This window comes from Astatotilapia calliptera, chromosome 10 (genome assembly GCF_900246225.1).
Source record: "Astatotilapia calliptera chromosome 10, fAstCal1.2, whole genome shotgun sequence".
In the NCBI taxonomy this organism is placed as follows: domain Eukaryota; kingdom Metazoa; phylum Chordata; class Actinopteri; order Cichliformes; family Cichlidae; genus Astatotilapia; species Astatotilapia calliptera.
The window spans coordinates 14,716,542-14,731,813 of record NC_039311.1 but is presented as its reverse complement, the minus strand read 5'-3'; the positions used below and the strand labels follow the sequence as shown (position 1 = coordinate 14,731,813).

The following is a 15,272-nucleotide window of genomic DNA, read 5'->3' as shown; positions in this document are numbered from 1 at the left end:
GGAAACGTTCATTATGTAAATAAAGCACATGGCTCCACCTACTGAGTTCCAAAGGTGAAGCGAGGGAAAAAGGAAGAGGAACTGACAGAAAGAACAGGGAATACTGGAAAAGTGGGGTAAAATTAATAGTTGCTGATTGGATATCAGGCAGTTAAACAAGGAAGTGATTAATTCTGGGGAATTCACTGGGGAGGGGTTTGCATTGCGTGACAGATGGAAAAGTCTAGGACACAAGCAGGGGTCTGTCTACTCCCCACCCCCTTTGCCCCATCCTGTTTACCTGCTTGAAGAATTTCAAAGGAGCTCTGTGTGTGCTCATGTGACGAAGGGTTGGGGGAAGAAGAAAAAGGGGACTGCGTCTGCTGCACCTTCATTTTAAGAGTGGCCAAACAGACTTACAAGAAGACTGAAAACCAGGACCTTCCCAGCTGAGAAAAAAGGCTTTTCCATCAGTAGGTACATTGACGTAAAGACATGGCTTTTGAACTGTGGTTTGCTCTTTCCCTGTGCCTTGTGTTGGGAACCTCTGAAGCTGGAAAGCAAATGCCTAAACTCTCTGACAAGAAACTCTGTGCTGACTCCGAGTGCAGCTGTAAGTATCAACTGTTTATTTTGCTTCGGAAAAAAAGGTCAGATTCATATCACATTATAGCTCATGACATTTGTCCCTGCACAGATCCTATCTTGATAGCTCGTGCACTGCAGGACTACTACCCTGGAGACTGCAGGTTCATCCCCATCAGGCAGGGGCAGCTTGTCTATGTTTATGCAATGCTAAAAGACAGAGGGAATCTCTTCTGGGCTGGCAGTGTGAGTAAAAGTGACATATTTATGTGGCTATAAATGGCCTGGGCACGGCTCTAACCATAAAACTGTGAAAACGTCACAGGCTTGGGCTTCCATGTGCAGCAAAACATTTAAAAGTTTTGAATGTTATCAAACAAATGTTATCTGCGTCATCTTTTCCCAGGTACAAGACGCCTATTATGGACAACAGGAAGCTCGCATTGGCCACTTCCCCAGTAGCATAGTGGAGGAGACACATGCTCTCATGCCAGCCACAACTGAAGTCAAAACTACTGTAGGTGAACACACACACATGCACATGTGCATATGAATTATTTAGTGCTTTCTCCTGATTCAGTGTATCTTCTTTTTTCCAGAAATGGGACTTCTACTGTTACTGATAATACACTTCCCAAGAAACTTAACTTGATATGATGCACACTGCTGACAGTTTATTTTTATGCATCTAATAACATGAGCGCCAATAGAAGTATGCATAAACTCTGCACAGCAATGAGTGCATGTATTATTATGAAAACGTATTATTATAATTTCATGTCTCCATTGATGGTCTTGCTGTCTTTTGATGACTTAGACGTCAGCAGCGGTTCTGCAGCCTTGCTTTGTTGACAGATGAACGATGTACATTGTCTGTAATGCTCCTGTTTATCTGAGGTTTTGCAGATAATAATAAAAGTTGTCCATCGTGTACTTACAAATGAAGGAAACACGACTTGTGCCCTCCTTTTCTCTGCTAAAGCTATTCCTTTTTCGTGAGCGTTGTGTGTCTTATCAACAGGCAATGTCAGATTGTAAAAACTGTTTTAAAAGCAGCAATGAAGTAAGAAATTTCAATTTATTAGAGGGGACTTTTGCATTGTTTAATAAATAAAGCGTGCCGCAAAGCATTTATCTGGTGCTTTTTGAGGCCAGGCTAAACCTTCATTCCTGAAAGCTCCAGTTCCCCAATATTAATAAAGTGTCTGAAAAAAAATATCAGCAGCTCTACATTCACTGTACATAACCACCCACACCTTTTGCTGCATTGTTGCATTGCACAGGTTCAACTAGTTACTGAAAATATTCTTCATAGATTTTCACATGATATCATCAAACACTTGCTGCATATTGGCTGCACATTCATGACGTAAATCTCCAGTTTCACCACATCCCATTGAGATCTGGTGACTGTGGAAGCTATTTGAATACAGCAAACCTACTGTTATGTTCAGGTAACAGGTTTTAGATTATTTAAGTTTTGCCACATGGTGTGTTATTCTTCTGGAAGCATAAGATGGGTACGCTGTCATAAAGGGATGGAAATGATCATTAACAGTACTCAGAAGGCTGTGCCACAGCATCCCCCAAATTGTTACACCACCAGCCTGAACAGATACATGGGAGGATGAATCCATGCTTTCACATTATTTACGTCCAATTCTGATCCTATTATTTTAGCTACACCTTTATACAGTGTACCTAATAACAGGGGCGGAGCGTGGGGGTGGCTTACTGGGCTTAAGCCCGGGTTGTTTTGTCAGAAGCCCGGGGTATTTTGGAGTGCAATTTTTTCATAGTTAGATGCCTGGCTGACAACTGTATAAAACAAAAAGTACACACAATATTCGAAGCACATAGTGCACACTGTGGGAATTTACGACTGTGCGTGAATCCCCCCCTGATATTGGTATGATCCAAGCTCAGGCACTAAGCGACTGAGCGAGGGGGCGGGGCAGCTGCTGCCCGTCAGTGCGCTGTTGGAGAGACGGAGCCAGCCATACTAAGGAGAGCTTAAGTTTGACCAGGTACCAAAGCAAATCATTCGTACCGTACAAATAATGTAAATATGACGGTGCATCACGAAAGATTGATATCAAACTGATCACTTGACCAATATTACGTTACTTGCTCTTCAAGTGAATCAACAAATGGCGAAATGAAAAGCCGAACAAATGCTATTTTTTTTTTAGAGATTCTTAGCTTACGTGTGTTTATTTCATATTTTCAGTTCTTACCCTCCCCGACTAAATCGGTTTCAGTTATGTACTGAAATACAAGAATGGACATTAGAGGGTTCTTTCAAAGAAAAACTCAGGTAAATGTTATTTTATATATTATGCTTTGTATGTTGTTCAGTATATTTGTATGCAAAACAAGAGGAATTTCAGTACACAGCAGGATATTCACATTTGTAACCAGATATTTACACTTTAGGGAGAAAACATAAAACATTTTTACTGCACAACATCAATTTAGAGTAAACTTTTGTTTTAGATAAATATTGAAATATCTTTTGAATTAGTTAAATGTCAGAATAAAGAGAGACAGAGCTTTCTGTTTTTTATCACTTTCATCAAATTTAGGAGTACATGTACACTAAGTTTATTGTTAATTAATAAGAAAACTCCAGACGATTCCATTCTGAGCTGAAGAAGCTTCTGATAGGTTAGTAGAGTCCATGTGAGTAAACAGGTGGCACAGCTGTGGATGCATATAAGGCAAAACACAGAGCCTGTTTCTGTGACATGGGAAAATCAAGAGATGTCAACCAAAACACCAGGAAAAGAACTGTGGAGCTCCATAAGTGTGGCTCAATTTTGAATACAATTTGGTGCCATTTGCAATTAAGAAATACAGACGATTTCTCTCTTTACTCTTAAAGTTAACAAATATGTTTTTTATATTTATCAATCTAAAAAAATAAACATTTAGTGTGATTTGATGTTACAATTAAAAAGTGTTTGTGTTTTTATCTGAAGAGTTTGTAAATATCTGTATATTTGATGATTGTCAGCACAAAGAGGGAGAGAGGAACAGAGAGGGAGATGGAGAATGAGGACAGAACAGAGATGAACAAGAGCAGGTGAGACACACATGTTAGTCAAATGGTTGTTTACCAAAAGTATCACCGTATCATAGGTACTCATGTATCTCATACCTAGTGTTTCTTTTTAGGTTTGTTATTTTTCAAATTCTATATTTATTAAGTTATGAAGGCTTGTTTGCACAACAAGGCTAAATAATTATATAAACCTTTCTCAATCTAAATATTGTACTTTGGTAAAATTAAAAAATAAATGTAGTGCAGGTCTATGATGATTTTTAGTGCTACTATCATCTAGTTCTGATTCTGGCAGAAATCAAGACTATTAGATCAGGCAACATTTTTTCTTCTATCTTCCCTTCTTTTACTATTGTCCAATTTTGTCAAGCCCGTGTGAATTGTAATTGACAGGTGAAGGACCTAATATGGTTTTTTGCTGCTGTAATGGCCTGTATTTGTATAGCGCTTTACTAGTCCCTAAGGACCCCAAAGCGTGTTACACATCCAGTCATCCACCCATTCGCACACACATTCACACACTGATGATGGCAAGCTACATTGCAGCCACCCTGGGGCGCACTGACAGAGGCGAGGCTGCCGGACACTGGCGCCACCGGGCCCTCTGACCACCACCAGTAGGCAATGGGTGAAGTGTCTTGCCCTTTTCTTTGCTAGCTCCTTTGACTGTCTTGCCAAAGGACACAACGACCGAGACTGTCCGAGCTGTAGTTCATCTGCTTCTGATTCCTACTCTGAAACTTCAGCAGATCATCTGGACCATGACCATGAGTTCTTGCCATTTGATTGGCTGATCAATATTGATGTTAATGAGCTACTGAACACCTCATTAAGTGGTCAGTGAGTGTACGTTGTTATTTGAAATCCATTTGAGAACAGCAACACAATAGACAGAAGAAAACCTTGACAATGATTCAAAAACACACACAACCGACCTGTGAACTTGAATCTCCATATTTATTCTATTTGCTGTTGTCAGTGTTAATATTCCAAAAGGCTTAACAAAGATAATAGAGTTGTAATTCTTGCATCTACAAGTATAAATGCGCTCACGTACATTCACAATCATACTACCCTTAGCAGCTCAGAGGTCATGTTCCCCAGTGAAAAAGGGGCCCTGTCTGTTTCTCTCCTTTGTCCACAACTTTGCTTCTTGCTCATTCGCTCTCATTCTCTCAACACGCCTGGTCCCGAGGCCTTTGGTGGCTTTTTCTTCTTCTTCTGTTTATTTATTTAGTTTTTTTTTTTTTTACTAAAAACAAACGGGCTGTCTGTGCCTCCAGAAAACCTCCTCCTCACACATGCAGAAACCAATGTTCTTCCCACAGAATGAACACAGCACATTTGGCATCTTACTAATACCCGCTCACTCTGCTCTGTGTGCTGAAAATACATCTTTGGTTAGTGTGTTAGCACCTTTAGTGGATAGTACTGATTAGTATTAGTATTTCTCTGCAGAACCAGTAGATGCTGCAAGCTTCTCTGGGTTCAGTTACTAACTAGCACATTTGCCACTGAAATGAAAGGTTGCTAGAGACATTGTGTTTCTCTAAATGCCTGATGGTGGTTATGAATTTGTCTTTGGAAATACTGTTACATGTGCGACTGTATTTTGCGTAGAAGCCTAATCTGTTTGTTTATGATAGGGAAATGAACTCTTGGGAGCTCAATATCCTGGAGCTCACCATGATGTGTCTATAAAAGCTGTAATGTCAAAAACAGACTGTTACACGAGCTCTACAGTTTTGCTGAGACAACACAATAATAGTGAGTTAGGGGTTAGGAACTGTTTTATTAGACAGCAGTTTTAGACATCTAGAACTGTATGACTACTCTATATATATGTACGGCACTGCCAACATAACAGACAATATAAAGGGTTAATAGTAAAGCAGCATCTGGTGCGTCAGGCTCTGCTCTACATTTTCTGTTTCTGTGTTCCATCTTCACAGGAAATAGGAATATTGCGCTCCGGCCCAGGAGATGACCGAGGTGCTGTGATTGTCAGTACACCATCACACGACAGACTGGAGGTGACCTCGGCACATGTCACACCAGAAGGAAGCCTGTACTTCCTCAGAAACTCTCTTGACACATAGCCGTGGTCATCCTGAAACAGAATTAGTGAGTGCATCAGAACAGTGTGGCTAAATTTATTTTCTGGTGTTAAATTTGCTCCTCTGACCTGTCTGTCTTCATGTTTGCCGTGTACTGTGATGAAATCATCACTAACGCTGACAGACAGCTCATCAGGGGAGAAATGCTTCACATCCACATAAATGACATAGCGATCCTTTTCCAAGCGCATCTAAATACATACAGTAGAGCAGTGAGTCAGCCTGGGATAAAAACCCATACAAATCTTGTTTAATGAAGGACTGGCACCTGAAAATTACACAAACACTCATGATATCAGTGGAGGTTTTGACTCTGATGATCATTAATCCAAACCTCACAAACGAAAGGCCATAAAACACTGACATTTGTGCGTAACTCCCATGATGTAATAATCTTAATTACACAGGTGAACTGTACTCTACCTCACTGTGTCCATTGTCGGGCCAGTTGAACCAACGCATAAACAAAGGGCGCATCCAGGGGAAGGACCAGGAGAATGGCCACATCATTGGCCAGTCAGTGAGAGGTTCTGCCATGGAGAGGTCAGGAAATCGATGTGGGAACGCCCGGCGGTACCAGGGATACTGGATGGGGATATCCATGGTGAGATTCCAAGAGGGTTGTAATAAATGACGAGGCAGGCTGACTAGGTCTGATTTGGTTTGAGATGGGTGCTGCTGTGCTCTCCTGCACTGAATTTATAGGTCTTTCCCTCCCATCCAAGCCAGACTTTGCCTCTGTTCACCACCTCTGCACCTCCTCCCCTCCGTGACCTCCCATGCACACTTGCATATGGACTCTGCCAACAGCCTGATCTTTCTGGAACAATGATCTCAACTGTTTATCCCTCCATCACTCCCATTGTTTTATCTGTCTGACTGAGACTGGTTCTCTCCCTCGCCGTTACCCTCTATCTGTCCCTGTTCTCTCGGTCATGAGGTGACACTGGCTAGGAATACTGCTGACATCCTCCATGCTCATTCCCCAGGAAATGCTCCTGTCTGGTGTGTGTGTGCCTGTGTGTGTGTTTTTGTGAGGGTTTGTTTGAGGAATAGCTGCCAGAGCATTAGCCTGCTGTGCTCTGAGTGCCAGGAGCTTTAGGTTTGTGTGTGGAGTGGATGTGTGACTGAATGGGAACTGATGAGTTTGTAAGGGCCAGCATTAGATGACACTGTGCGTATCATTTTGCTATGAGCTCAGATGTAAAATATGAAGTCCTTTGCGTTGGTTGTGCCAATAAATTTCTTTCATCCTCCCAGTCATGTTAGTACTGAAGGCTATATGCATTAAATTATATCTGCAAGCATAGAGGTTCATCAGAGGCTTTTAAACCATCACACCATGAATTTTAGTTTTAGTGCTTTGCAGACCAAGCCCAGGCACTGTGCCTGAGCCAAAGACCAGTCCAATCAAAGCTGGAGTTTTTATCTATCATTAATATAAATGCCCAATATAAATGTTAGGTTTATGGACAGGTCGAAATGAATTCAAGTAAGAAAGCAATAAAGACACTCCAAGGTACTAAAGCATGAGCATGGCAGGTAGCAGTAAAAGCCCTGACTGTAGTGAATTAAAGGATTTGTATTTTACTGATTATAAATGAAAGCTTTGTAAGTGTAAAACATTATATGTTTAATCAGTCTTTGTTAAACTGTTACCTTTTTAAAACTGTCCAAAAGCTCAGCAGAAATATGTGCTGAACCTTTTTCTTTTCTTGCCCTTAAGGCCTTTCAGGAAGGCTCTCCAAAACGTGGTTAACGTTGTTTATCGCAAACTATAAGTTTTCCCTAAACACGGGAAACTAGTTTTCATTCTTAAACCCAACAAAAGAATAGAAAAGAAACAAAGAAAAAGACAGGAAATACGGTATCCACAAAGTCGGCCCTATTAGCGTCGCTTGTTACCATGGTGATGTGTCTTGTCCCGGTCTCTTAGACTGGAGCAGTTTTGTTGGTGTAGTTGGAAATAACCAACATAAATGTGCTAGCCGGTCAGAATCGTTTTTGTGGACGCAGAAATGGATTTACCAGCGTCGTATTATGGGGAACTTGATCAAAGAAACCCAGTACTTTCAGCTTTTAAGCGAGAGATTAACTCGTTTATAACGCTGATGAAACAAGTGGCTTCGTCGAACAACCAGGACAACAGCACTTATGCTAAAGGGTGAGATGCTAAAAAGCCAAGTCAGCGCTAGCTTATAAAGCTCATATTGACTGATTATAGGAAACTTTAGCTTATTAAATCAGGCTTATTTAAATAAATTTTTATAGCTAGTTGCGTGCAGTTTTTATTACCGTCATTGTTCCACTAAAATGTATTTAGCTAATAATAAATGATACACTGTGTAGCTTATAATTATTATGGTGTTTATGATTTGACCATAATATATGGAAATGTTTGATAAGGTCCAGTTACTAGTCTCAAACACTTGGCTTGTACTTAAGAAAAGTCTTGAGTGCACCATTTACATTTTTTGCTTTGCTATAACTGCATGTATCTGCTGTATAAAGCAGGATTGCAGTGGCCTTTAATAATAACTTCAATATCATACTGCAAGCTATACTTTTTAGGAGACGCTGACAGTTGCTGCTAGCCAGCATCATTTTTTTAAAAAAAACCCAGAACAACCGAGTCGTCAGCGTACATCACAGCATAATTAAAGGCTTTTTCCTATCATGCATCCACTGAATGTCCTTGTTTAACTTTTTAAAAAGATCATGTAGAAAATGAAAATAACAATGTTCAGTTTGTCAGTATCCCAAAAAACAGATTTGAACATATTTTATATTACATAGATCTTGAACCAGTTAGAGATCTCTTGGTGTTGATGTTTGCTTATTTATGTTATTTATTTTAAAGCTATGCTTTTCTGAATTCATTTTCAAAGGATTAAAATTCTGGTGGAGATATGGAAAAAGTTCAAACATCGACTGCCTTTGAAACTGTACCAGGAGCACATGTTGCAGATTGCAGATTTTCTCTTTGGAATAAAGGTATTTGACAAATCCCCCAAATTAGAATACCTACTAATATTTGGTTACCACAGACTTTTTCTTTGATTAAATATTAATTCAGTCTGTGAATTACACAGTTTTTTCAGTCACTATTGTCAGTCTTGGTTGCTGTGAATTCTTTGTTTTACTACTTGACTCATTGGTTTTGTTCTCAGTATTTGCAATCTTGGTTTTGCTGCAGTAAAACTATAAGAAGCCTTTGGATATGTTGTCTTCTGCGCATTAATTACATGTTAACACATTCACAGTGTTATTTTTCTTCCCTCTGCTTCTTCAAGCTGTACCAGCTGGCTCTAAGGCAGGGCTACAGTCTCCACCTGTCACAGTTCAGCTCAGTGAAAATAACTGACATCACAAATGTGGATCAGTTTATGGCCTGCTTCTTCCCCGAAGGGCTTGATACAGACCAAAATACCTTTGCCATGAAGGTAAGGTACACATCACTGTGTGACTGTGTGTGTCCTGTGTATCTCTGTTTAAAATGCTGTGTAATAACTGTTTCCAGGATTTGCTTTGTTGTTTTATGCTACAAAGAAAGTTTACTACATTGGCTGAGGTCATTGACATTTTGAGACATTTTTGTTAAAAATCTGCTATTATTCTGTATGTATCCATGTGTCTGTGCCTGTGTGTCTGTCCTCTATATGTGTGTGTTTGTGTCTGTGTGTGTACAGGTACGTGCCATGCAGGGCTGTGCCCTGTGTATATTTGAGCTGGAGAGACAGCACAGTTTCCTCAGCCAAAAGGGGCTCTGTAAACTGCTGTGTGTGCTGAACTTCATGAGGACCATGATGCAGGCATTTCAGCAACACGAGCACCTCTACTGGCAGATATATAATGGTATATTAGAAGAACTTGTATAATTCAGTGTGATATTTCTATCTAGGAGTAATCTTGGTAGAACAAATTGAGCTCTCAAAATTTGAAGATAAAAATGAAAATGAACTGTTCATAAACTGTTTATCTACTATTGTATTAAGTAGTAATGTATTTCTATCTCTTGTCATCCAGGTTCATTACACATTTACAATGTCTGCCGTTATTTGATGACTATGCAGTGCAGCGCGCAGGTACTGTTCACTCCTGCCACTTTTCACTTCTGCTACTCATTCCTAAAGCAGGGATGTCAAACATAAGGCTCACAGGCCAAAATCAGCCTGTCAAGGTCTCCGATCTGGCCCACTGGGTTACTTTAAAAAATGTGAAGAAAGGCATACATTTGGGGTTTTTAACTGTGATTTGTAAGTTTTACAACTTTTCCTAATGATAAAGACCTCATCTATTGCCATTCATACTACCGTACATCAAAGTAAGCAGTAGATAAGCAAACAAGTTCCAAGTTTTTTTTACTCAGTCAAAGTGGGCTGTATCTGGCCCACGATGTGAAATGAGTTTGACACCCCTGCCCTAAAGGAAAATAAAAACATGAAGGATGGTGAGAAAATCATGTGTGACAGAGACTGAATGTCTAACTGAATGTTGGAATATGGCTTTGGACTGATCGTGAGTGACAATATTTCAGTTTTAGTTGATTGAGCCTCTGCACATTGCAGAACACACAACTAAATCTGTGTAATATTGTTATATAATGAATGTAGTGTATAATAAAATTGTGTAGTTGTCTTTTTAATACTTTGTGATACTCACAGTCGCCGTTTGTCATCCTATTCAGGCACTGGAGTACCTCCTGTGGGCAAGCATCAGTTTGGAGTTGTCCATCCCTCTGATGACAGCTAAGTATCTGCCAGTGATCGTCACACTCTACTGTGCCGTCTGCCAGTGTTACTATGACAACCATGCTGAGGTGCAGGCGGAGGTGAAATACGTCAGCGTCAGACACCTACAAATACACGATTTGATCCATCACAGGCTGATCTAATCAGTAATAAATGCTCATTGTAACTTGGTGTTGATCTTTATGTAATTTCCTTAGCCTGCTTGCTGTTAATCAGCACAAGGCACTAAATTATTCCTCACACTTGACTGTACAAAAAGAAAGTCTTGCTGGTATGGTTAACCCATGAGTATATTTGCTAACTACATTTGTTTGTATAGTTTATTTTGAAATGCAACCATCATATTGTTGCAATAAAAGTTAATTGGATTTGTGTGTCCTCAAATGCTCTCAGGAATTTGCCCGGAGAGCCCTTGGAAAAATCAATGAATTAGCAAAACTCGGGGAGCACAGTGAAGTTCCTGCCACCAGAGAGACTCAGAGAGCTTACAAAGATGCCTCCATCAAGGCAAGAAACTTGTCCTTGAGATACATCAGCACACTATGTTGTTGTGATAAAATGCTGTTGTTTCTCAGTGTGTTAGATACAGCAATTTCCATACTTACATGCTCACAACTGAATATAGTCACTTCTGAAGAAGCTTACTTACCTTGTCAGTGTTTTACAGTATTGATGTGCTCTTCTTTGGTTAACATATGAAAGGTGATTGAGAGCGTTCTGTTTTTCAGCTTGGTGCCATGATTTTCAAGCGAGCAGCATTTGAGACCCGAAAGAGACCCAAAACCCTGTACAAGACCAAAATCAAAAGCACCCTGAAGGACATACCTAATGTAATGGGATCTGCTTTACTGCCATATCATCATATTTAATGTTAATTCTTACTTTTAAATGCAGTATAATTTAGGGGCTCTTGTTAGTTGTTTAACGCTGTATACTGTGTTATCACCTTTAAATCTTCTATCACTCTATGCATTGCCTTTGTTGGATTTCTTTAATAATAATAATAATAATTAAATAACCCCGTGCCATATAGTTTAATTGTTTGAACCCTAGATTTCTGTTTTAGTTCTGTTTGTTTTTTACAACCTGTTTGCTTCTAAGGAAATCTAATGTTGTGAGTCGGTGTTGTAACTAAAATCACATGCCTATGTGTGTGTACTGTAGGTGCCATGGCCTCGTACCCCAACAGAGCGCCTGCTAACAGGCTTGTTTGAGTGCAGTGCAGCACAGTTCCTGGGCATTTTGGAAGCACTCTGGGACAGCAACACGCGGCCACTTCAAATGAGAATGCCTGAAGATCCGGAGCTACAAGAGGTCTACCTGGAACTCCTGTCTGCTGGAATTAGTTTGTTATCTGGTTAGTGAAACAAGTACACAATAAAAACATTTTGTGATTTCAGTAAGGTGAGGGATTCTGAGTGGGTAATGTACATGTATGGCCGTGTCTGTCAAGGTGTCACTGGTGAGCAGAGGTATGATGACCACCCGTGCCTGTCTCCTCTTGTACTGACACAGAATTCGACTCTGATAGATTTAGCCATTTCAGGTGAGTCATTTTGGTCCTTTATTACAATGAGCATGTGTGTTTGTTTTGTGCATTGCTTTAAAAGTCAGTATGAGATAAGGAGATGTGTTGTGTTGCTAGGAGAAAACAAATACCCGTCATGTTGCAGTGAGGTTCATCAAACTGCTGTTTCAGTACAAGCAGCAGGATGCATTTACTGAACTCAGCACAGAGATGCTGCAGGTTTTGACTGTAAGTAGCACACAAGCAAAAATGCTTTAATTCATATTAATGAGAAAAGTGGAATGCATCAGGTTTCACATGCATTTCAAGATTGATGATTCGGTTTGGGGCTTCCACTGTTTGAATGATCATCAGGGAAGTTTTTATTTAATTTGGCTTTCTCTAATCACAGAGTTTGGATGGCCAATCATTCAGGAGGGGAAAGCAGGAGCTTGCTTTGCTTCACAGTTTCAACATTTTGCTGTCTACCCAGAGGAGCCCTCCTAAAGAAGACATCACAAGCAAAGGTAGCAATATTAAATCTGCCACATACAGACTTATTAAATTTTTCAGGCTCCAAACTTTTATTTTGAAAAATAAACCTTATTAATAAAGGATTCATTAAATAGCTTTCTGCCTCCCTGTCCTTGAATTTTGTGCTTTTAAGCTGCTACAGAGTTTATCAGTATTTTTACCGCATGTAATACATCCAGTTTTTATCAAAATTAGCCAGCAGATTAGTATATCTGGAATCTAATTTTTCAAATCAGCTAAAAATTCAGCATGCTAGCACAAAGTCTGAGTAATGTTCAATCAATATTGTGAGAATAGAGCTGGTAAAGGTTTAGATATTTCACTGAAAGCAAGTAGGTATTATGTAACTTCTGTCCAGGGATCACCACTTACCTAAATCAAATAGAGTACATATGAGAAATGTCAACTGCAAAACATGTCTGGATCTATTTTTTCGTGATGTTTTTAGGTCAAATAATGTACTAAACATTGATTAATTGTTAGTATGGTGGTCAGTGGTGAGCTTTGGTTCCTCAGATTATTCCAAACTAATCTCAGCAATCACAATATAAAGTGGTCATGTTCTTTTATGTTTCCACAGACCAACATAAGGCTTCACTTTCTATGAGTGATAAACTGATGGATCTGGTAGAAACCCTTCACAAGTCCGTCTGTGATTCTGCTCCTGTAAGTTTCTATGCCACGTACTGTTTGCAGGTGTTTGTGTTGAGGATAAAGGATTAGGGTTCAGGCTAAAGTTAGAATTCAGAGGAGGAGATTTATAAGCATTTAAGCTGTGTGTGTTTGTGTCTGTGTAGGAGGTGCAGCCAGATGCAGACCTGATTTTGGATATTGTGTTGTTCCTGTGGGGTAAGATGAAAGCGGTGATACAGAGAGATCCTCTGCAAAATCATGACAAGGTATGTGTTCAAAAAAACATTGCTGCTTCCGACTTGCTGCTTCCGACTTTATTGCTGTTAAATATAAAACTTTGCATAGTACATTCATGAATTTTCATTGTTCTGTTCATTTGTCTTTTTTGCTGTTTGTAAATCTATTTTTGCAGTGGTTGTGGTGTCTTTATGTGTTGGTATGAGGTGGCCCTCACCTGTGACCTGGCAGCTGTTGACTGTATCATGATAGCAGAGATGAGCCACACACTGGGCATGCTGCTTGAGAATGCAGCTGAATATTTTCTTGAAACTTCAACGTCAGGTGCGAGGTTATTTTCTGCCACTTGCTCTGTTACGGTCTGCTGGAGATTTAAAGCTATTGTTGTTTGTACTGTATCTATTTGATCTTGCACCGTCACAAACACATACGTATGCATACGCATACGAACATGCACTACAGACACAAACCAAAGCTTTGAGAATATTTTTATTCTCATGTCTTATCTCCAGCAGTTTGCGAAAGAGACTGTGATGATGCAAAGCCAAACTCTTTCTCTATTCTTGAGGTATGTAAATAGACTGGTTGGGCATACCATCAAAATGTGAACAAATGACATCATACTGCATGGTGCTATTGGGCAGTGTCCTGTCTCTTGTTTACTGAAAGTATGAAGTGAACTTTTTATATGTGTGTTTGTGTTTGCAGAGTTCAAGCACAGAGCTGCTTCAGAAAGTGTGTGAGGTGGTAAAGAGGGGTCTCGAAGCTTTGGCAAAGGGTGCGGCTACGCTGGCCCCCAGGACTGCTCAGCTTTCACTGACTTTGCGTTCATGCAGGTACACAGTCATCTTGTCCCACACGCATTTCTAGCATGTTGGTAAATATTCTTTCTCACATTTACTGAGTTTATTTACTAAATCTTGTATGGGCATGCAGTTTTTCGTTTTGTTTTTTTAAATTGCATGTGTTCTTCTTCTGATAGAAATTTTGTCCCCTCCAGTCATCGGCTTTTTCCACAACCTCTCCAAAATCATCAAAACACAGAAATGAAGACGATGAAGTAAATCTGAAAAAAGGAGAGGTGGAAACTCAAACAGAATCTGACTTTAATGGCTGTCGACAAACTGAAGCCACATGCACGTATCTTCTGATCAAAGATCTCCACCTAGAGTTGGACATTATCCTCCACAGGGCTTCCCTCAAGTTGCTGCAGCTAAATGCAGGTCAGAGTTGTTCTGGTGGTTTTACTCACCAGTGATTTTGGACAAGTAGTTTAAGCTCTGCACTGACTGAAATGGCAAAATATTGCTACTTCACACTTGCACATTTATAAACAGAAGTTAAAATCTGGCAACAGTAAATCATAGTTAGAGGGAATTAAATACATATGCTTACCGACAAGTTGTATGTCTGAATATAATATAAATTGTGAGTAAACTGTCTTTGTTTAGTTGTAGAGTCTGAACTGTTGGACCGGATCAAAAAAAACAAGGTGTCCAAAGCTCTGTTCCTGATCCAGAAAGCTTTGCTGGTGTACAACAACATGGAACAAAGTGACATCAGTGAAACCAAAAGTCTGCTGGAGGTTAAACAAGCAGAATACTTTCACGACATTTGGTTGATTATAGCCACATTTTGACTTAGTGGTGTTTAATATTAGTTTTAAGGACATGTGAAAATTATACTGCTGTGCGCTGTTGATAGGATGCTGCTACCCTCATAGAGAAAGCAGGTATGGAGGAGAGAAAAGTGTACATGTCCTCAACTCCTAATACTACATCTGAAGATAAAGGCAAAGTAATCAAGGAGGACGGACAGAGCCCTCCACCTCCTCCTGTCCTACTCTCACGCAACAACCACTCCAT

At 39.9% G+C, this 15,272-nt stretch overlaps 3 protein-coding genes across 3 annotated transcripts; 2 read left to right on the top strand and 1 right to left on the bottom strand.

Moving 5' to 3' along the window:
• The first annotated feature begins 71 nt into the window (after nt 1-71).
• Nucleotides 72-1,514, top strand: LOC113031141 (melanoma-derived growth regulatory protein-like). Its single transcript, XM_026183069.1, has 4 exons — nt 72-592; nt 677-810; nt 971-1,081; nt 1,164-1,514. Exons 1-4 carry the CDS (start codon nt 475-477, stop codon nt 1,185-1,187), a joined length of 387 nt encoding a protein of 128 aa, XP_026038854.1. The 5' UTR covers nt 72-474; the 3' UTR covers nt 1,188-1,514.
• Nucleotides 1,515-4,566: 3,052 nt separating this feature from the next.
• LOC113030845 (alpha-crystallin A chain-like) lies at nt 4,567-6,430 on the bottom strand. Its single transcript, XM_026182583.1, has 3 exons — nt 6,169-6,430; nt 5,814-5,936; nt 4,567-5,738 (listed from the first exon to the last, which is right to left on the bottom strand). The coding sequence occupies exons 1-3, from the start codon at nt 6,346-6,348 to the stop codon at nt 5,547-5,549; spliced, it is 495 nt and encodes a 164-aa protein (XP_026038368.1). The 5' UTR covers nt 6,349-6,430; the 3' UTR covers nt 4,567-5,546.
• Nucleotides 6,431-6,760: 330 nt separating this feature from the next.
• LOC113030928 (cilia- and flagella-associated protein 54-like) lies at nt 6,761-14,457 on the top strand. The gene is made up of 17 exons (XM_026182737.1): nt 6,761-7,909; nt 8,634-8,739; nt 9,039-9,188; nt 9,435-9,600; nt 9,772-9,830; nt 10,433-10,576; nt 10,890-11,003; nt 11,225-11,326; nt 11,661-11,853; nt 11,950-12,126; nt 12,170-12,252; nt 12,416-12,530; nt 13,118-13,203; nt 13,335-13,436; nt 13,583-13,606; nt 14,116-14,185; nt 14,390-14,457. Exons 1-17 carry the CDS (start codon nt 7,764-7,766, stop codon nt 14,455-14,457), a joined length of 1,905 nt encoding a protein of 634 aa, XP_026038522.1. The 5' UTR covers nt 6,761-7,763.
• The last annotated feature ends 815 nt before the right edge of the window (nt 14,458-15,272 follow it).